This window comes from Thermothelomyces heterothallicus (assembly GCF_042370625.1).
Source record: "Thermothelomyces heterothallicus CBS 202.75 unplaced genomic scaffold P884_scaffold_8, whole genome shotgun sequence".
NCBI classification, from domain to species: Eukaryota; Fungi; Ascomycota; class Sordariomycetes; order Sordariales; family Chaetomiaceae; genus Thermothelomyces; species Thermothelomyces heterothallicus.
Window position 1 is genome coordinate 821,879 of NW_027192569.1, and position 18,911 is coordinate 840,789.

Here is an 18,911-nt window from a genome sequence, read left to right on the forward strand (position 1 = left end):
GGGAAGAGTTGGAGTTAGCTCAATCAACGACTGGGAGTCACTCCCTTTGCGGCGACGGGTCTCTCTGGTCGCTAGTTGTGCATAGAACTTACATCGGGAAAAACACACACACAACATGATTTCTTACTACCTAACGGTCCGGTTGCGGTTCTCAGCTCGGCCTCTCTGCGATACTCCTACAGCCACTAACGGTAACATGTCCTGTTGTGTGCAGCTCTCTGACGCGGCTTCTCAGATTTTGCCTGAACAAACGCCGTAACACCACTGTCAACCAGATGGGCATGCAGATGCTCGGCAAAAAAAAAAAAAAAAAATCGCTCTATCTTTTGTTCTCTCTTAGAGCACTCCAGACGCCCGCTCAACCCACCCATTAAGTCTTAGTAGTTACAGATTCCGCCCACATCCTCGTCCATGGTCCAAGAGCCAGCGAGTCCGGGCATTGTCACCTCTTCGGCCCCGCCCGCCGCTGCGCTGACCTGCAAGCCGGCTCCCTCGTCGGGCTTACCGGCGAAGAAGTCACCCTGGCCCTCGGTCCTAGGCTGGCGACTCATGAACCGCTTCGTCCACTCTTCAATAGCCGGTTCGCCCGTCTCATCGCGCGCCTGCTTCAAAAAGGAGATGAGCGCGGTGCCGCCGGTGCCCTTGAGGCTCGCGCCCTTCTTGCCGTCGGCATCGTTCGGCTCCTCCGGACGATACGCGATGCCCTGCGGGCCCGGGCGCTGGCGGGAAGCGGTGGCCAGGTTGATCTTGCGGCGCGTGGCCTCGGGGCTGCGGCTCCGGGCGCGAACCTCACGGGAGGGTACCACGATGTAGCGGGTGACGATGGCGATGTGCTTGTCGCGCAGGTTCCGCAGCATAGACAGGCATGCATCGTAGGCAACGCACAGAGGCCGGTTATCCGCGTGGCTCTCAACATAGTCGCGCAGGTTGGCGACAGCCTGCACGTCCCCGAGGAAGCGCGCATGTGGACCCGGCATGTACTTCCGCATCTCCATGATGAAGTTGTGCTTGGGCGGCGGGGCTCGCCCCTCCCGCTCCGCGGCATCCTGGGTTATTGAACGAGACTTCTTCTCGCCCGTGGGGCGGTGCTCGACGCCCAGGACTATATCGAAGAATTGGATGAGGCTGCTCTGAGCGTTGCTGCCGCCGGCGTACTGGCGGTAAGTCTCTTTGCCGGAGCCATCCTCGTAGATGACGCCGTGGGGAAGGCCGGCCTCGGCCATGTTCTTGCTGCCGGCGAGGAAGGGCCGGATCCGGTGGTAAAAGATATGCGGGTCGCAGTTCTCGTGCATGCGCTGGAGCAACGCGGTAAGGTCGTCCAGGCGCTCGGCAAAGGTGTTGAGGCAGCTGGTCACCGTCGTCGCATCGTCTTCCCGGGCGGCGGCAATGGCGGTCAGCATCAGTGGGATGATGGGGGCTCCCCGGGCTTCCATGGCTACTGAGACCAGATAGAACCATGACTCGTCCAGGGAACCGGTAAGAGTGGTCAGAGTGGCGAGGTTCTCGAGATTATCGATGCCCTCGTCCATGAACAGCGGCTTGAAGTTCCACAGACACACCGCGGCATAGGTGGCGACGGGTGGCACCTCGAGATGGGCCGATATCTCCAGCAGCGGAATCGAGATGGAAGGAGGTAGGCGGTCACTGGGGCTATCACCACCCCAGATGTAGCCGTGGGCCATGAAGCACAGAATCGAGTAAGCTCTGCGCCATTCTGCTTCGTGTTCCAGACCGATGGTGGAGAGCACGGGAAGGCGGTCGATGACACCGCGCAACCGCTTGCTGAGAATCAGGGCCTGAAGGTTGGCGACGACGGCCTCCCACTTGTTATAGTAGGGATCCGGGAGTCTCGTCAACGGCAGAACGTCGGGGAGGAAGCCGTGGGTTGGCGAGATCCCATAGTCGGCCAAGACGGGAATCGGGGGGAGCATGGTTGCTGTTGAGAAAGATTGCTGAATCCTTGCTTGGCTTTGTCTTGAGGGTGGTGTTGTCCTCTAGAAATGGCGCGACGACCAAGTTGGTGTTCGCTTAGCCAATAGGAATTGCAAGGCGAGGTTGATGATTCTCAAGTTGAACTAAGAGGTCCTGACGCAAGGAGTATACAGAATGCGCTCTGTAATACTCCTCAGCCGTGCGAGAACTCTTTTGTGGCGTGGGCATGTAGCGAGTCTGAGGCAAAAAATTCGGAAAGGCCGCGCCTGACTGGGAAGGGGAAAGGGTTTCAATGAGTTGAACTGCGTTTCAAAACTCTGGCTCGGGAGGAGTGGGCCCCTTTGTAATCACCACGCCTTCAGACGCAAGCAACCGGAAGTTTGCCCCTCTGTTTCCTGAAAGAACGCTAATAAAGGGGGCAGTCACCTGCGACATCGGTTTCTAGAAACAACCGAAATAGATCTCAAAACGCGACTGACCGGGTGGAGTCGGAAGGGATATCGAGGTTAATGGGATTCGCTGTTGGCCGATTTCGAGAGACCCTCGTGCCTCTTCCGACAACGGCCATGACCAGATCGGATGGCCTGATTATTCTTGACCTCGGGACTCTGCATTTCGTTCCCGTTCCTTCCGTCCGGTGGCGGACTTTAGAAGAACCTTGAAGGTTAGAAAAATTGTTTGGGGGCGCGCGGAATTGTGTAAGCAACAATGGTTCGATGCGCGTTAAAGCGTGGGGTTGGCGAATCTGGATGTGAATGACGCCCCGCGGCGAAAATGGGGTTCATGTGGCGTGCATGTGAGCTCAGGGAAGCGCGCCGTCCAGGTGCCACAAGATCGATCCCATGAATCACAGGCTCAGTGGCTCGCTTAGGAACGGGAAGAGCTTGGGCCACCGCCCCGCGAAGGAGCCATAGCCGTCATGGCGCGCCAAGCCAGGCGATCAGAGGGGCTCGGCTTGGCACCTCGGCGGCATCATCTTCCAGTGTGTGACGGGAACCGAGCTCGACGGCTGAGCAGCTACAAGCGATGCGCCGATAGCACGAGCGCATCGATGCCAGCTCAACATGGTGGTCCAGCAGCATGTCCTCAACTGGCTGTACAGCGTCCTGACAAGTGTGAGCCATTCCCTCGACTATCAGTCGTTCATTACACCACGATCGACGCCGAACTGACCCCGCCTCGTCCATGAGCAGGAATACCACGATGTCAACCGCACCTACAACGACGTGGCCGCAGCCTTGTCACAGTATCCCTCGCTATCCCCCAAGACTGATGTCTACAGTACGCACGCGGCCCCATATCCGGTGATGAATTCTGGTTGACAGGGTGTTCGCAGCATTTCCCAATGGCGCCTCGGCCCTCCTCCTCCACCTATCGGGAACAATCCCAGTCGTCTTCCGCGGCACAACCTACCGTTTCCCCATATCAATATGGGTTCCGCACGCATACCCGCGCGAGCCACCGCTCGTCTACGTAACGCCGACCGAGACCATGGTGGTGCGTCCGGGGCAACACGTCGACCCGCAGGGCCAGGTCTATCATCCCTACCTTGTCGGATGGGCGACGTTTTGGGATGTAAGAGGCATGATACACAGACGATATGGTCACTGGGCTGATAACTTTATCTGCAGAAATCCACAATCTTGGATTTCCTGGCCATTCTTCAGGACGTGTTTGCTAAGGAGCCCCCCGTTGTTGCTCGCCAGCCGGGGCCCCCGCCGCCTCGGGGACAACCGACGCAGACTCCTCCTCCCGTACCTCCCCTCCCTCCAGATCTCGCCCCGAGGCCAGCAAGTCGAGTTCAATCACCAGCTTCAGAAGGGCCGAGGCCGCCACCACCTCCTCCAAAACCCGGAACGCAGCCCGCGCCCCAACAGCAGCCCTCCCCAGTTCCGGACCGACAAGATGGTCCTCCGGGCCCTCCGCCCCCGCCGCCGAAGATTGGTGGCCCTCTAGGCCAACATGCACCAGGCGGATCGCCTCCTGCGCGGCACGAACCCGCTAGAGCTGGGCCTTCGCGTTATGAGACAGCACCGCCACTACCACCCGAAGCACAAGCGCAAGCAGCACGGGGTCCGGCCGTTTCAATGGCCCCGATGTCTCCCCCAGCCCCAGCAGCCATGCAACATCCCTCTTACCACTCCATGCAGTATCAGGGGCCACCACCCACGGCCAGCTTCTCGCCCGGACCACCACACTCACCTCAACCAGCCACATATCCGCCCGCCGACCCACGAATGTCAACCTTTGCTCACCCCCAAGGGTACAACACCCCTCCGCCAACATGGCAACAAAACCTGCCGCCCGTCCAAACCCAGCCCCAACAGAGACCACCTCCGCCGCCGGATCTGTTGGATGACGATCTCACGGTAACGATCCCTTCCCCTTCCTCCGTTCCTCCGCCGCCGATTCCGCCCAACCCCGAGAAGGACCAGCTCCTCCACCAGCTCGCCCAGACACTACATGCCTACCGCGAAAAGGCCCGCGCCCAAAACACGGCCTCCCTCGAGGGTCTCCGAGCCCAGCGCGCCGCCATGCTACAAGCCATGACCACTCTCCAAGCCGAGTCCGCCCAACTGACCCAGCTCACTGCCGTCCTCAACTCGAACGCGTCTATTCTGCAAGACTCGCTGCGCCAGGCCGACAGCGTGATTGAGGGATCGGCAAACCACCCCAAGCCGGACATCGACGAGCTCTTGGTGGCGCCGACGGTGGTCGGAAACCAGCTGTACGAGCTGGTGGCCGAGGAACGGGCGTTGGCCGACGCCATCTTTGTGTTGGGACGCGCGGTGGAGAAGGGCCGGATCACGCCGCAGACGTTTGCCAAGATGACGAGGAGTTTGGCGAGAGAGTGGTATCTGAAGAAGGCTCTGGTGCGGAAGATTGGGAAGGGGATGGGGTTGACCGAGTAGGCAGGACTTGACCCTCCCACCTCTAGGTGGAGAAGAAGGAAACGGGAGGTGTAGACGGGTTAAAAGGTGTCTTCGATCAGATGGGAGCGGGAACAGAAGAAGGATTTGCGATGTCAAAAGGTAATTAACTAACATCTGTAACCGCAGCGGTTTGAATTCCCGTCTCCGCCAGGCATTTTTATCCCATTGCCAACACCGTCCTCGCGTATTTGAAGGTGAAGTCATGTTAGAGGATTAATTATGGAATATACACTTTTGGGAGCTTTCCTTATACCGATACCAATGAAGGAATCTACCCAATAGAGGAACAACAGACATACGGATAGACATGGTTCCAAAAGTATTGTCGCTTCACCAACCCTCACCTCGTTCACCGCCATTCAGCCCTAACCCTAAGAAGGTCGTCCCCAGATGAAACCTCTACATCCGTACACTCGGCGCGCCAGAACCACACTCAGGCTCGAAAGGGACCGCCTACCCACTTTTTTTATCATTCTGGTTGAAACAAAAAAAGGCCAGTATACTTATAAAGTTAGGATCAGAAAGAAGAAACAAAGAGGGTATTATCTGAGTAGAAACATAATTAGCTAAAAGCTAATTACAAAGCCCGGTGGTCTTGATGTGAAACTTCGCAGCACCTTTCTCACATTTGCACACAATCCCTCTTTCTCTATTATTGGAACCAAGAATGGTACCTTGTATCAATTGCTAGGTAATGTTGCGCAAACTTAGATACCGGACAGTTCCAGTCCAACACGTCCAGGTAATGATGATGAGCGCTAAATAACTAATTAGTCCAATTGATTCCAGATGATCTTCTCAATCATCGCACACCCCTGCTCTGGAACCTCCTGATTAGACCACATGTAATTACCACGGAAAGAACGCCGGCGGACAGCAACATTTGCAGCTTCGGAACCGTTGAGAGTTATTTATTATTAATGGCAGTTGTGGGCCGAGTCGCCGCCGTGCCTTCTCCAAGAGCAATCGACCTTGTCGCAGCACTGGTCTCCGTTCGTCCAGATGCAGTTGTTGGCGTCGGACTTGATGTCGCAGGGGACCTCGGTCAGCTCGAAGGGGACGCACATCTGGGGATCCAGCGTGTAGAAGGTCAGGGCCGGGGTCTCGGCGGGACAGGCCGGGCCGACGCCGTGCTGGAGGCCGCCGAGGCAGTACTTGCCGCAGGGCCACCTGCTCAGCGCGAACTCGCCGGCCTGGTCGAAGGCGGTGGTGCGCCCGATGTGCTGGCCGTTCTTGGCGTTGTTGAGCCACATGCCGGCGTTGGCGCCCGTCGTGAGGTCGCCGTAGATGTCCCGGATGTACGTCTTGTCGGACGGGTGGATGGCCAGGCCGGGCGTGCACTTCTCGTCCCTGCAGAGCTGGAACTTGCCGTACCGATGGGCTATGCTGTCCTTGGTGGCGTAGTACACCCCGTCGTTGTGCAGGCCGAGGCGGTCGCCGTTCTCGCTCGTGAAGGTGTAGCATTTTCCTGTTTGTTTGTTTGTTTGTTGGGAGATCGTTCGGCGTCAGCTCGTCTAGTCAATCAAACCGACCTTCCTTCTCTCTCTTAAATGTGACAGGTTATTCGGTAATTAATGAAATAATTAAATAGTCAGTCACTCACCCGTCTCCAATCCAGACGAACAACCCGGCTTCGGCGGCCTGGCCTGCCTGCAGGTCCCGTCCGCCGCCTCGACGGTCCCCTCGGGGCAGACACAGTTCCCGTCGACGAGCTGCTTTCCGTTCTGGCACAGCTCCCTGCACAGCTGTCCGTCGTACGTGTATCCGACCGGGCAGCAGCGGTAGCCCGTCGCGGCGGAGCCCACCAAGTCGTGGCCGCCGGCGCAGCAGTCAAAGGCCGTGTCGGGGCTGCCGAGGAGCTGCTGTCCCTCCAGGCAGCAAGCAAAGTGCTTCTCGTCCGCGCTGAGGGTCGGGGCGGTGGCCGGGTCGTTACAGGCCTCGATCCTGGTACATCGCATTCCCGGTCTGCAGTCCGGGTCGTTGTACCGGATCTCGTTGCCCGTGATCTGCGCGTCGGGGCTCACCTCCATGACGAGGATGTTCTTCTCGTACGTCTTGGCCTGGAGAGGGATGGCCTGCAGGAGCAGTCCGACGAGGGTGATGGTATTCATGGTCGCGAAGATGTAGTCGATGGAGATCGTATGATCGATGGTTGGAGATGGAACGAGGAGGATTTGGCTTATGAGTGCTGGTCTGCGGATGGACGAGGGATATTAGTTGGTTGCCTGGCAGTAGGGGATTGCTCCCTTTTATGCTTTTCCGAGTCCCGCTTGAACGTCGTCAACGCCCTCCAGCAGCTGGGGTATGCTCAGCTTCAGCCTGATCTTTACTGTGAAACTGCAAAAGCGACGCCGCAATTGCTGCTTCCGGCAATTGCACCTAAGTAGGTATTCTGACAACTACCGATCCGTACCCGCTCCTCCCGCCCCTCCCGCTCCTCCCACTCCTCGTCGGGGCAGAGTTGCCGGTCGGCCCCCGTTCAGCAAGCCTTGAATGTCCAGCAACGGATATGCTGGATCTTGTTGGTGTGATACAGCTCCAATCAGTGTCCTCGAATCCCTTGACCGGTCCATAGCCACGCTGATCAGGTTGCTAGAGCTCACGTTGAGCGGCATATGACTGGTTCTAAGAAGAACTGGTAGGTAAATAGTGCTTTCCTAAGGAGTTTATACACATCGATATGACCCTTGTTTGATGTTTTACCTGATACACCCGTAATTATTTGTCTTCTTTAGCAGTGCGAGCAAGGGGCGTCTGGCCGACCTCCTCTAGAGATCCGCTTGAGAGGCTTGGCCCACAGCGTCACTTTTCGACATGTCAACAGAATGTTCAGGCTCGCCCGAGGGTGGCTTCGCAGATCTAATTATGGAGACGAGTTCTAGCTTCCCACTCCTCACCATCGTCGTCAAGTCATATTATCACGACCTCCAAACGACCTCCAAAAGTGGTCGCTCCCGTCGGAGGTCTCTGACGCCGAGTTGTTGCCGAAGACACCAACCAATTGTGGGCGGATCTATCTATGAAAACCGGTCAACTTAAACGGAACGGCATGCTAGACAAAATGCATTACTATTTGAGCTCATAGCCGATAAGTGCAGACAATTTTTCGTCTCCTGATTCGTGCATGACACTCTTCCTATCTATGTCTCCGGCTAGTGCGGCGATATTGTGTTCAATTATTTGGTGGACTCGCAGCTGAGCTGAGACATCTGGGGGAACAGTGGGGTAGCCACAGCTTTGATGCCGCTGTTTCCCCCAACTCGCAGTAGAGTAATCCGTAACTACGGTAATTAAGCTCTCGATCTACCGCGGCGCCTCACATTGACTATCCCCCCGAGAAACAAGGACCAGGCCGGAACTCTTCCCGTACTAGGCATCTGGCAGTGGGTCCCTGATCCGGACCGCAGCGAGCCGCTGACGGGAAGCCCACAATGTCAACGGAAATCGGCCAACCAATAAGCGGCGTTTAAGTCGACGACAGGTACATGTACGGAGTAGTACGGCAGGTTACACAGCTTAAGATACCCACCAAGCTTAGACTATGGATTCTGACCTACCGCAAGAAAAGTTCAACTGGCGACGGTGGGCACACTCGACGGAAACGGTAAGGAAGGCAGCTAGCTACTGGGGAGCATAGGCAGGTCACTCGTGACCCGGTTTGCAAGTGTGGCGGCGAGTATGCAGTATACAGTCATGCACAGAGTGGTAAGACTTACAGGAGGAGATGCTTCTCGCACCACAAACATGCACATGCACACATGAAGTGCGGAGGAGATGGCTAGAGCGAATCATAACGATGAAAGCAAGAAGCAGTCGGCGACCATAATTAGCCCCCCGGCGGCCCGCAAATCATCGCCAGGTTGACAAATCTCTCACCAGAAGACAGGCCAAGACGTATATACAGCCCCAGTATTGCAGCTACATGGTGCCCTCCCTTTCTTTTTGCGTTACGGCGGCGACAACTAACGAGCCAATGTCAAGAAACTGGCAATCCGCTTTCAGCGGAATCGTACCAGTCAGAGCTGCTAACCGAATCTGTTCTCTGTATTAAATGGAGACGGGTCAGCCGGGGCGCCACAGCCGCGCTGGCAGCCACGGCGTTCTCCAAAGTTTGCGGTCGTGCGTACCGCCGTAGGCGCCATTGATGCGTAACTTTTTGGGGTTGCGTGGTACTGACAACTTTGTTCGAGTCTTTCAACTGCGGTTGACAACCGGGAAGTGTATAAATTAAGTAACATTAATTATATTCATTATTGGTTGCTAAAACTTAAGATACAAAGACTAAAGTTTATCTATAATTATATCCTCTAATTACTTAATGATTCTTGACGTTTTCCCAATATAAGATGTTTGACTTCTCAAAGTAAAGTTATTTTCTCTACATCTGCCATATAAATCTGCAGTATCACTTGAATAAGACCGTCCTATACTCTGTGCCCCCTTAACCTAGAAAGCAGGGGGTAATTAAAGGAGAACACGTTCAGACCTAGGTATACGCACCACCTCTTAGTCGTTCAGTTGCTGTGGAGTACATATATACACTGTCGTTACGCAATTCGTGGTGTCCCTCCGCTACCGTTAATTAGTCGACGGCGATGTGTGTGTTTGTGTTCCAGGAGACCCGAGTGATCGGTGTACATACCTGTGTATCCTCGGCATATTATATTCCACTCTCAAATAACTGTTGAACGTAGACCCTTTAAGTGTTCCGGCGAGTGACCACTCTCACCATGGTATCCAACTGGACGAATGGTAACCGCCTGCTTACATTTCCTGCATTCCGAACCGAACCGCTAGCCTTAGCACTAGATCCTGGCTGCAACCCTCTAGTATTGCAAAGCTTACGTTCACATACAAAGAGTACTAATTATATTAATGCACGGTCGACCATCAAACCAGTCTTTCCCTTAAGTAGTCCTGTCTATAACGCCAAATCCCACCTTTGCTGAGCAACTTTACAAGCCTCACGGGGATCCTATCCTGTTCCTTATTGCTTCTTTCTTACTCACGAAACCCAATCCGAGCGTCAAAACTCTTAAGCTTTGCTACATCCAACACCCTCGCCGGGCGAGGATGCACCAGCCGACACTCTGGCGTCGCCACCGGTAAAACAGGCGCTGGGTCCTATTCCCCGCGAATGTACCCGGACCATCCGCAGTCTGTCACCCCCCCAACTGTCGCCGCATTTAGATCAGGCCCCGTCGTTGCCACTCTCACTCTCTCCGCCCGCACCTCAGAATTGCCGGGGACACGGCCGTCAAAAATATCGCTCTCGCGGCTCCTGTTCATCAAGGTGCCGGGAGCCTTCTTCGGCAAGGACGACCTTGGCCATGACACTGACGATGAGCTCGCCTTGTGCGCCTTGTGGGACCGCCACCGTCCGAGATCCAAGGCCGCGGCGGCTGCGCGACGGCCCCAGCTCATACTCGTGTTCGTGCTGGTGCTCTCCATCAGCTGATGAGCCCTGTTGCCCAAGCCCTTGCTGTATGTGATGTCGTGCGCTTGGGCGGGAGCTGAAGTCAAAACCGGCTTGGCTGCCGCCGCTGCCGCTGCTGATTTATAAGATTTGCCGAGAGGTTTGCTGGGAGAGTTGCTGGCTCGGCGTTGTTGGTCCTTGCAAGTATTTCCGCTGGTGTCTAACCGTTGTCTATATTTTTCTGATGTGCATCCCTGGGTCAAGCCTCCATGGCTCTCCTGCTTGTAAAGAACCGAATTAGCTGTTGCCTGGAAGGGTTGTCTTGCCACCTTGTCGTTCGTGTCGTGTAGTTTAACGGACCCAGGCATAATGGTTCGGACCCCGGCCTTTCCCGCTGGATCCAATCGTCCATCTGTGGTGTGGTTGAACTTCGAGATCTTCTTGAGCGTGGCTTTGAAAGAATAGCTCGGTTGACGTTTGGGTTTTGTTGTCGAGAGAGCCTGCGTGATACCGGGCGCATTGAGTGTTCCCAGATCAAGCCGCTTAAATTGTGCAATTTCAGATCTCGGCTGCCGAGAAAGCTCTGGAGGCTGTTTTGCGGAAATCTTTCGTTGGACATAAGAGGAAAATGACCGCAGAGTGTGCGGTGTGAGCATCCGCTCCCAGCCAGAAGCACATACTCGCCCCGAGGGATTTGCAGTTGATCCCAATATTTCCTCTGCCGACGTGAGCTCGAGAAGTTCGCCGTCAGTTCGCGAGCGATTGATAATTTGGAAAACGTCAATGTTGTCCCTGGCTGAAGGATCTCCAAGATTTGCAGTGCCGAGTTTACTGACAGGCGCCGTGACAGATGCCTTCTCTTGGGACCACTTTGTGGTTGAAGTAGGCAATGACTTCGAAGATAAATCGAGAGATCCCATATGGCCCGCTTTCAACCCTGCAGATGACGAGCACCGGAGTATGCTGCTGCTCGCACTGGCAGCAATGGTGGTGGATGCTATCGTAGGCATGCTTGGGCTGGACTTCAGTGAGTGTCGGTAGCTCTTCGTCCTCCGATGGTTTGAATGTGAAAAGGAAGGTGAGCCTACTGTCGGCTTTTGCAAATCAGAAATGTAGATGGGGTGCCGGGGCTCCTTCTTGACCTGGTTTCGTATCACCATTGTCCTTGGCGACGCCTGATTATCCGCCATTGAATCAGCGTGACAAATGTAAGGCTTAGCGGCTACCGGCCCTGATAACAGCGAGGATTGCGTCTGCGATGAGCAAGCTTCTGAATCGTCCGTGGCTGCTCGACCAGTAGCACTGATCGGTATCCCTCGGTGTTCCTTTCTCTGGAGAACAATTCGTGAGAGTTCGTCAAAAAGACTGCCCCTAGCAACAATTTCCTGCCTGTGCTCAACGGCTGGCTCTGAACGTTGGCACCTCTGCAGATTGTTGCCTGGTCTCTGAACTTGAGCTGCTGAAGCCATGTTGTCTTGACTAGGTAAGAAAGGCTGCCTCTTCCGCCCGCAGGGTAACTGGGCGCATGTGACCGTGTTGGTCGGGTTGTCGGTATCCCGGAGCCAACAGGATCGTTTTGGCGTATTAGGGAGTGACGTGCTGGATGCCTGGGAAGTATCAGCCCAGTGTGCTCGTTCGAATGACTTTCGCAAATCGGCAACGCTACGGCTTTTGTATTGTGCTCCTTTTTGTTGGCGGTGGCCGCGTCCTAGTCCTGCGTGAGGCTCTCCCGCGCGAATCCGGGAAGGCATTCGGGAAAGGGGAGAAGAAAGTAATCGTGGCATATTTCTCGCAGATGGCAATCTTCGGCTTTGGAAATCGCGGATCGGTAAGCTACCTGGGGCTAACGTCGACCGCCCAGGAAGAAAATGGGACTTCGTGGAGCTGACGGCCGCCGGTTTAACCATAGGAACTGTGGCGTTGCCTATTGACAACGAGAGGTCAAAGATCGGTCCCTCCCAAACAAGACCTTGCAATCACACTCACTGGAAAGTTGTTCAAAAAGTTTCTTCCTCTCTGAAACCAACGTCATTCGCCGGCCCTTGGAATTCTTCGAGACATTGACCTCCTCTGGTTGTTGCAAAGACACATGCTGCCCTGACGATTCTGGAAAGCATGGCTGTGCTTGAACGTTCCCCGACACATGATCTACATGTGTGTATGATGGTCGCTCCTTTCGATCCGTGTCAGGTATGCCCTTTGTTGTTGGTCGTTCGTCTTGCCTGGCCGGGACACTGGGTACCAGAGCAGCGTCGGCTGAAGTTGCTGCAGCGATGCTGTCGACAATGACTCCTGTTTTGGATGCGACAGTGTCAACCTGCAGAGAAACTCGTATCCGAGTAAGGAGTTGCGCGTTTGAGAGGCCGGGAGCAATAGTGGGCAACCTGGGCGTGTGTTGCCGCGGTGGAGTGGATTGAAGGCCGAAATCAACTTCGCCAGCTGCATCTGACGTCCCCGGCGTCTCAGGCCTTGACACCTGGTGATGTGAAAGGTTTGAAGGTATGGAATAGAAAGATGCAAGTTCGTGAGAGTTTGCGGTCGGTACTCTTCCGGTAGTATTATTCGAGCGAGGTCCAAACTTCGCGACTTGTTCGTTGACGTGGACGTGCCTGAGCCGGGAGTTATCCTTGTCGCTGGGTACCCAATCCGACCTCAACTGGCTGCAGCATGAAAGACGTAGTGGGCCTGGCTTCAGTGTTGAGCCCATGATTCCGATTTTGGTCCACGGACGTGGATTTCTTCATCAAGATGGCTAATTAATTAGACCGTTCCTGTTGTTGTGTCAAACGAATCGAGGGCCGCTACTCGCAGCGGCTCCGAAAAAATGAATAATTATCAATAACTAGTGTAGTAGCCACGTACGTCAGCAAGAGCTGGAATGGAAGTTTAGGAATACCTGGTCCCTTTCGGCCCTTGGGTGCCTAAATGTCAGAGAAGAGCACCAGGGGCGAAAATGGGACTAGTAGAACTCCAACCACTGCAAGAAAGGAAGGAGTGTTTAGTTATGTGGACAACTCGAGGCTTCCTTCCGAACTGTCTAATCTCGACTTTAAGATAAGGAAACTGAGAATAACCAGTGACCAGGGGTGATGGGGACTGCATCCTGGAAGATTCCAGATCCTCGCTCTTGCTCCGGGAGTGCTTAAAAGTGCTGGCTCCCGATAATTACTGATATTATGAGATAATTAGCCAATGCACATGAGTCGGAGTTTTGATCGATGACCAGCAGCATACGTGAGTTTTGGCAAGAGTATATTAATTACAACGGCGCCGTAATTTTCTCAGTTACGATCCTCCATTCGTGGCAAGCCGAGAATTACCGACAGAATGAATGGGCGAGCAAGGGAGCATTGAATCATGGCTCCCTTAAGGACTAGCAAAGAAACGCTGACAATGCAATTTGAGACGGCCCTTGACACCGCTCGAACCTCCGTCTCTACACACCAGTGTTGCAAGGTGCAATCAAGCCTGCCTCGGCCCCTTTCATCGAGCGATCGAACAGCAGCTCGGCCTATGAACCGCCCGTCGGCAAGCGCTCCACTCTCCTCTCGATACCGTAGCCGACTCGCACCCCGCGCTCCAGATCAACGAGGGCCACATCTCCGCCGGCCAACATGTCAACCTCTACCGCATTTGCCGCCTGGCCCTTATCGAAACTCATTGACCGACGGCTGGCTGCGGCAATGCGCGTCGAAATGGCGGCCTTCCCACCGCCGCGATGAACGCCTTCACTGTCCGTACGATGACCGCGGCTGCTCATGAGAAGCGGGCGATTGGCGGTGCTGACGGCGGTATCGCCCGAGATTCCGTCGCGCGAGACGATGGAAGAGATCATGCCGGTGCTTCTGGGCGAGTCGGGCACGCTTTGTCCGGTGCCAAACCAGCTGGGGTTGGCGAGACGCTGCGCGACGAGAGTGCCTAGAGGGAGGATTACAATGACGGAGGTCTGGGTAATGGAGGCGGGCTCGAAGCGTTCCCAGTTTCCAAACTCCAGGGCAGAGAAGACAACTGTTGAGGTTGTTTCGGAAGAGCACCAAAAGTCAGCTCATATGCTTGCTATAATTATGGGAGGGGAAACCGAAGAAAGAGCGAGAAGGCCTTACCCGGCACGAACATCAAGATTCCATTGGTGATCACCAGCACGTCCATCGCCTTCAATCCCTTCGTGCTGGGCAAGATGCTTCTGTTGGTCCACATGTGCACGACCAGCCGGACGTTGAACAAGAAACAAAACCAGCATATGGACGCCGTGATCAGGATCAGATACGTCTGCCGAGCCCAGTCGGCGAGGGAAGCCAGGTCGGCAAACAGAATCGCTCTCACCTGGATAACGGTGGTCGTGATGCTGAATCCCATGGTCAAGCCGACCAGCCCCAGCGAGGCCGCCGCGGCGGGCACCTTCCAGACGACGCTCCACAACCGCAGCATCGACCACGCCTGCAGGCAGAGCGCGGCCAGGATGAGCGCCGTCACGGGCACGCTTAGGGCGGTGGCGGCGGCGCTAAGCTCGAAAGCGCGCCGGGGCACGACGGCCGCGTCCTGCGACACGATGACGTACAGGTCGACCCACGCGCTCGTGAAGAAGAGGGCCAGCAGCACCATGCGTGCCGCGTTGAGTGCCAGCGCCGCGGCGCTCACGAGCGTTGGCGCCCGCCGAAAGCGCGCGCTCGGCGTCATGCCCATCACCACGGCCAGCATCATGACGCAGGCCCCGACCTGGGTGCCATAGAGGATGGAGAGTGAGGTCGCCTGGAGGTAGATCTCGGTTATGTTGTGGGTGTTGAAGGGGATCGGCGTGGTGCCGTCCGAATAGAGGACGAAGGAAGTTTGGTTGAGCGGGTTGAAGCTGGCAGAAGGGGGCCCCGTCTCCGGGGTTGGGGTAGTGATGGTGGTGTCGTTGGTGGACATGTTATCTCGTGAACGTGTCGTCAAGCTGGAGTCGATGTCTTTGAAGCGGTCGGCGCTCAACAGTCGTACGTATGTCTAATTACGCCAGTTTATATGATTTACCGTTGCCAGGGTAGGTAGCCGAGGTAGGCCATGTTCTGAGAGCAATAGATGAGAGGTGATATCCGAGCAAGCTGGCCGCTTCATAGATGGGAAGCTGCCCCGCAGCTCGAACTCTATTCTGGTTCAGTGAACAATCTCAGGTTCAGACCAGTTTCCCAGTAGGCGCCGACGCTGATTTGGGCGGATTGTCTCAAAGAATACCATCAGGGGTACAATGACAGATGGTGAGCCTGTGGGTCATTGACGGTGCTTAAGCGCGTTCCGCAATAGTCGGTTGCCCTTGATATTGTTCGTTGCCGCGCTCTTGGTATTGTTCTCGAGACAGACCCACAACTCGCTGCGCCACTGGCCACCAAGTAACTGACATGTCGTAGGTGCGATTTCAGAATATGAACAGGTTCAGTTTTATGAGAAAGGGAAGGGAGCTAGAAATGAGTCCGAAAAGCGATTTATGTAGTGTACGGGTTTTGGGGGGGCTTGTGTCGTGCAGCGCCGGTCCAGGTTCGGTCCCGAATCCTCGTCACAGATGTCGCACTTTCGCTTGAGACAATCACCAAGCCCAATTGAATACGACCGAGCTATAGGTTCATTCAGAATCCTCACTGTACGAATTGAAACATCTCCATTTTTGGACATGTCGGCGCAGCCTCTTCAGGGAGATTTTAATGTCTCAACCTCACCTCTATGTGCCTCATTGGTCTCGTTCTTGTTTTTGCAGCCATGCTTTTGGCTCAGCAGCCGCGTCTCCTGCCCCTCGGATCTCCGAGCGGTGCGACAATAGGTGTTGGGGACTCCGTATGAGCAAGACAAGGGGTTGCAAAGTTCCAAGTCGACGATGATGACGGTATGGCAACACGTGCAATGCTGCAGCTACCTGCAGCACTGGCGCTGGTAGTTGTGCCCGGGCTGCAGGATGCACAGTCAGTTTCCAAGCGGGGAGGCGCAACGTTGAACGGTGTCGGCTCCTCGACGAATACCGCATCGACCGGTAGCCGCGTAGGTCGGTGTTGGGCCAACCTTGCTGCCAATGCTCCAATCGGCATGCTTATACATACATACATACATACGTGAGTATGTGCAGCCGTCGATCAGCGGCTGTTGCGGTTGGTGGCCTGCCAAATTAGTGAGCAAGGCGAGACATTACTGTACGTGCATGGCGGGGTCATGCTGAGGTCCAATCAATTTTCGTTGTCAAGTTTCCTGCCATTAGTTTGGTACCGAGACATCTGCAATTGAACGTGGAAGAGGAACTTTGAGGAATGCTCTATGGACGCGACAATGGAGAGAGCAGGCAAGTAACTTTTTTTTTTTGGGGGGGGGGGGGGGGGTTGTCAAGGAGCTTACTGCCAAAACGGCTAATTTGTTCAAGCAAAAGAGAGTCCCTGCTTGTCGGGGTAAAAGATTGCCAGAAGGCGACAAAATGGTCGCTTCATCTCTAGGGTAGCGTTAAAAAGCAGAAAGTTACGTGGATATTGGTGTCATGGCGAACAAGATCCTTGTAGGACTTACTCAGAGACGAGTTGGAGTTCTCAAGTTATTTCAGAACGACCACTGGCCAACCGTGTGGTGGGGACAGAGACTGATGCCGGCTCTTTCTATGGTAACGTTTGCCTGTAATCTTGTTACAATAAGAACTCCACTGGCGGCAATTGCGTGTTGCTCTACACTCATCTTGTGCGGGGCTGTCATTCCCCTCGACTTGCCGAGTTTCATTCAACCAACGTTCCTCCTACACTGGGACTCAGCGCCGCCACAGACCTATCGACAGGAATTACGAGATACAGTTGACGAAACTATCATTGGAAAGATCCGAGAACTGATAGTGGGTGAGCTGTGGCATTGTGCAGACATGATGGTGCGAATTGTATGTCGGGTTCCTCTTTCAGCTACTTGCCCTCTGTCCTCCGTGTTATCTTTCGCCACGCTTCCCAGTTGACTGGCTGACTCGGGGCTCGTGGGCTAGGCAGTAGGACAGTTGACGTCGACGGCCAGCATGGCCCGCAACCTCTCCCAGTGCCGTACCCTTGTAAAAAAAGCAGCTCAGGCTGGTGCAAAGGTCAGCTTCTCCCAATCGATCTTGGGCGTTCCTCAATTGATCCCGTTTGGATACAGGGGCTGAGTCTTGGTGCAGGCCCTCTTCTTGCCCGAAGCAAGCGACTACATTGCCAGCTCCCCAGCCGAGACCGTCGCTCTCGTCCGGCCGGTAGACAAGAGCGAGTTCGTCTTGGGCCTGCAGGAAGAAGCCCGCCGAGAGAAGCTTCCCATTCACGTTGGAGTCCACGAGCCGGGGCTCGATTCGAACAGGGTGAAAAATACCGTCCTTTGGATTAATGAGCACGGCGAAATTGCCCATCGGTACCAAAAGATTCATATGTTCGATGTCGACATCAAGGACGGGCCTGTGCTGAAAGAGAGCAAGTACGCGTTTCCCTTGAAGTCCCATGCCTAATTATTGTGCTCCCTACCTTACTCTGACATGATGTTTTCAGCTCAGTGGAGCCGGGAAATGAGATTCTTCCCCCTTTTGACACGCCCCTCGGGAAGGTTGGGTCGACGATATGTTTTGATGTCAGTCTTGCTCGTCGTTCCTCTCGTTCCTCTGCTGACCCTGTTTAGCTGCGATTTCCCGAAATCAGCATAGCCCTAAAACGCCTTGGGGCCGACATCATTACCTACCCATCCGCCTTTACCGTTCCCACAGGCAGAGCCCATTGGGAGGTCTTGCTGAGGACTCGAGCTATCGAGACTCAGTGTTACGTTGTTGCTGCTGCTCAGGTATGCCCCGAACTTGGTCTCATGTTACTGATCGTTGTATCTAAGGCCAAAACAGGTGGGGAGGCACAATGAGAAGCGGGTCAGCTACGGTCACAGCATGATCGTCGACCCGTGGGGTGTCGTCTTGGCCGAGCTTGGGGATACCAGTGAGGAGCCTGAGATCGCTACCGCGGATATCGACCATGACCTGTTGCGAAAAGTCAGGATGGAGGTCCCGCTCCGCAGAAGGACGTGCGTTTTCGTTACCTCTTTCTTTTTTTCCGGGCTATCTGACAACTTCCCAGGGATGTGTACCCTGAAATCTAAAGTCAGCGACTTCAAACTAGGAGCATCCATTGTTGTTTTCGAATACGGAGAGCTGCTCCCGTTTCATAAGCCCTCTCTGCTCTTCTTCGACCAAAATGCGCCACCCATCGAACACATAATTGCGTGGTTGACTCAGCTTTGCTACCTCTGTTCATTTTGCACTAGACGTGCCGGGTGTGACCAACGATATCTCAAATTCACGCAACCTGAAACAACCGCAACAACATTGAGGTCGATGCAGTCAGCCACCTGCCCGCCCATGCCTCGGTCAGGGGTTGTGATTCCCAATTTGAATTGATCAATAACCACAGATTCCACCCCTCACCAGCCCATGGTTGCAACAGCAAGACAAGAAAGGGGGCTCGTGTCAGCTTGCGACCGAGCTTTTCGCTAATACAGCTACCGCATTCACCCAACCGTTTGTCCCCCGTAAAAGATTTAGTGGTCTTAGCAAGGAAAGATCCTTCTTTCGTCCATATTCCAGCGTAGTGTTTCGTATCAGGAATAGCAACCTTCAGGATACCTCCACTCACTGTGGC

At 54.9% G+C, this 18,911-nt stretch overlaps 6 protein-coding genes across 6 annotated transcripts; 2 read left to right on the forward strand and 4 right to left on the reverse strand.

The window, feature by feature from the left end:
* Window positions 1-377: 377 nt before the first annotated feature.
* P884DRAFT_299025 (Indoleamine 2,3-dioxygenase) lies at window positions 378-1,931 on the reverse strand (the record flags this gene model as incomplete). The annotated part of the gene is made up of 1 exon (XM_069444664.1): window positions 378-1,931. One exon carries the CDS (start codon window positions 1,929-1,931, stop codon window positions 378-380), a length of 1,554 nt encoding a protein of 517 aa, XP_069298569.1.
* A 1,005-nt stretch (window positions 1,932-2,936) lies between these two features.
* Window positions 2,937-5,150, forward strand: P884DRAFT_222041 (UEV domain-containing protein). The gene is made up of 4 exons (XM_069439509.1): window positions 2,937-3,047; window positions 3,126-3,213; window positions 3,269-3,507; window positions 3,564-5,150. Exons 1-4 carry the CDS (start codon window positions 2,997-2,999, stop codon window positions 4,842-4,844), a joined length of 1,659 nt encoding a protein of 552 aa, XP_069298570.1. The 5' UTR covers window positions 2,937-2,996; the 3' UTR covers window positions 4,845-5,150.
* Window positions 5,151-5,356: 206 nt separating this feature from the next.
* On the reverse strand, window positions 5,357-7,289 carry P884DRAFT_126373 (uncharacterized protein). The gene is made up of 4 exons (XM_069437182.1): window positions 6,469-7,289; window positions 5,679-6,333; window positions 5,483-5,623; window positions 5,357-5,411 (listed from the first exon to the last, which is right to left on the reverse strand). The coding sequence occupies exons 1-2, from the start codon at window positions 6,974-6,976 to the stop codon at window positions 5,783-5,785; spliced, it is 1,059 nt and encodes a 352-aa protein (XP_069298571.1). The 5' UTR covers window positions 6,977-7,289; the 3' UTR covers window positions 5,357-5,411; window positions 5,483-5,623; window positions 5,679-5,782.
* Window positions 7,290-9,371: 2,082 nt separating this feature from the next.
* P884DRAFT_323583 (uncharacterized protein) lies at window positions 9,372-11,769 on the reverse strand (the record flags this gene model as incomplete). Its single annotated transcript, XM_069445445.1, has 5 exons — window positions 11,370-11,769; window positions 11,118-11,298; window positions 10,083-11,077; window positions 9,634-9,681; window positions 9,372-9,386 (listed from the first exon to the last, which is right to left on the reverse strand). Exons 1-5 carry the CDS (start codon window positions 11,748-11,750, stop codon window positions 9,372-9,374), a joined length of 1,620 nt encoding a protein of 539 aa, XP_069298572.1. The 5' UTR covers window positions 11,751-11,769.
* A 1,956-nt stretch (window positions 11,770-13,725) lies between these two features.
* Window positions 13,726-15,431, reverse strand: P884DRAFT_126457 (fungal pheromone mating factor STE2 GPCR-domain-containing protein). The gene is made up of 2 exons (XM_069437183.1): window positions 14,385-15,431; window positions 13,726-14,289 (listed from the first exon to the last, which is right to left on the reverse strand). Exons 1-2 carry the CDS (start codon window positions 15,187-15,189, stop codon window positions 13,793-13,795), a joined length of 1,302 nt encoding a protein of 433 aa, XP_069298573.1. The 5' UTR covers window positions 15,190-15,431; the 3' UTR covers window positions 13,726-13,792.
* Window positions 15,432-16,954: 1,523 nt separating this feature from the next.
* On the forward strand, window positions 16,955-18,861 carry P884DRAFT_291479 (carbon-nitrogen hydrolase). Its single transcript, XM_069444102.1, has 7 exons — window positions 16,955-17,155; window positions 17,255-17,347; window positions 17,423-17,709; window positions 17,781-17,859; window positions 17,908-18,066; window positions 18,122-18,297; window positions 18,351-18,861. Exons 1-7 carry the CDS (start codon window positions 17,141-17,143, stop codon window positions 18,370-18,372), a joined length of 831 nt encoding a protein of 276 aa, XP_069298574.1. The 5' UTR covers window positions 16,955-17,140; the 3' UTR covers window positions 18,373-18,861.
* Window positions 18,862-18,911: the final 50 nt, after the last annotated feature.

What these genes read in the sequence shown, in the direction of transcription:
- P884DRAFT_126457 (XM_069437183.1), bottom strand. Translation starts at nt 15,189, where the DNA reads ATGTCCACCAACGACACCACCATCACTACCCCAACCCCGGAGACGGGG. An exon ending in AATCTTGATGTTCGTGCCGG is followed by an intron (nt 14,290 to 14,384) that starts GTAAGGCCTTCT and finishes CAACCTCAACAG; the next exon opens with TTGTCTTCTCTGCCCTGGAG.
- P884DRAFT_222041 (XM_069439509.1), top strand. Translation starts at nt 2,997, where the DNA reads ATGGTGGTCCAGCAGCATGTCCTCAACTGGCTGTACAGCGTCCTGACA. An exon ending in TGTACAGCGTCCTGACAAGT is followed by an intron (nt 3,048 to 3,125) that starts GTGAGCCATTCC and finishes GTCCATGAGCAG; the next exon opens with GAATACCACGATGTCAACCG. An exon ending in GATGGGCGACGTTTTGGGAT is followed by an intron (nt 3,508 to 3,563) that starts GTAAGAGGCATG and finishes CTTTATCTGCAG; the next exon opens with AAATCCACAATCTTGGATTT.
- P884DRAFT_291479 (XM_069444102.1), top strand. An exon ending in GGTCGACGATATGTTTTGAT is followed by an intron (nt 17,860 to 17,907) that starts GTCAGTCTTGCT and finishes GACCCTGTTTAG; the next exon opens with CTGCGATTTCCCGAAATCAG. An exon ending in ACGTTGTTGCTGCTGCTCAG is followed by an intron (nt 18,067 to 18,121) that starts GTATGCCCCGAA and finishes AGGCCAAAACAG; the next exon opens with GTGGGGAGGCACAATGAGAA.
- P884DRAFT_126373 (XM_069437182.1), bottom strand. Translation starts at nt 6,976, where the DNA reads ATGAATACCATCACCCTCGTCGGACTGCTCCTGCAGGCCATCCCTCTC. An exon ending in TTCGTCTGGATTGGAGACGG is followed by an intron (nt 6,334 to 6,468) that starts GTGAGTGACTGA and finishes ACAAACAAACAG; the next exon opens with GAAAATGCTACACCTTCACG.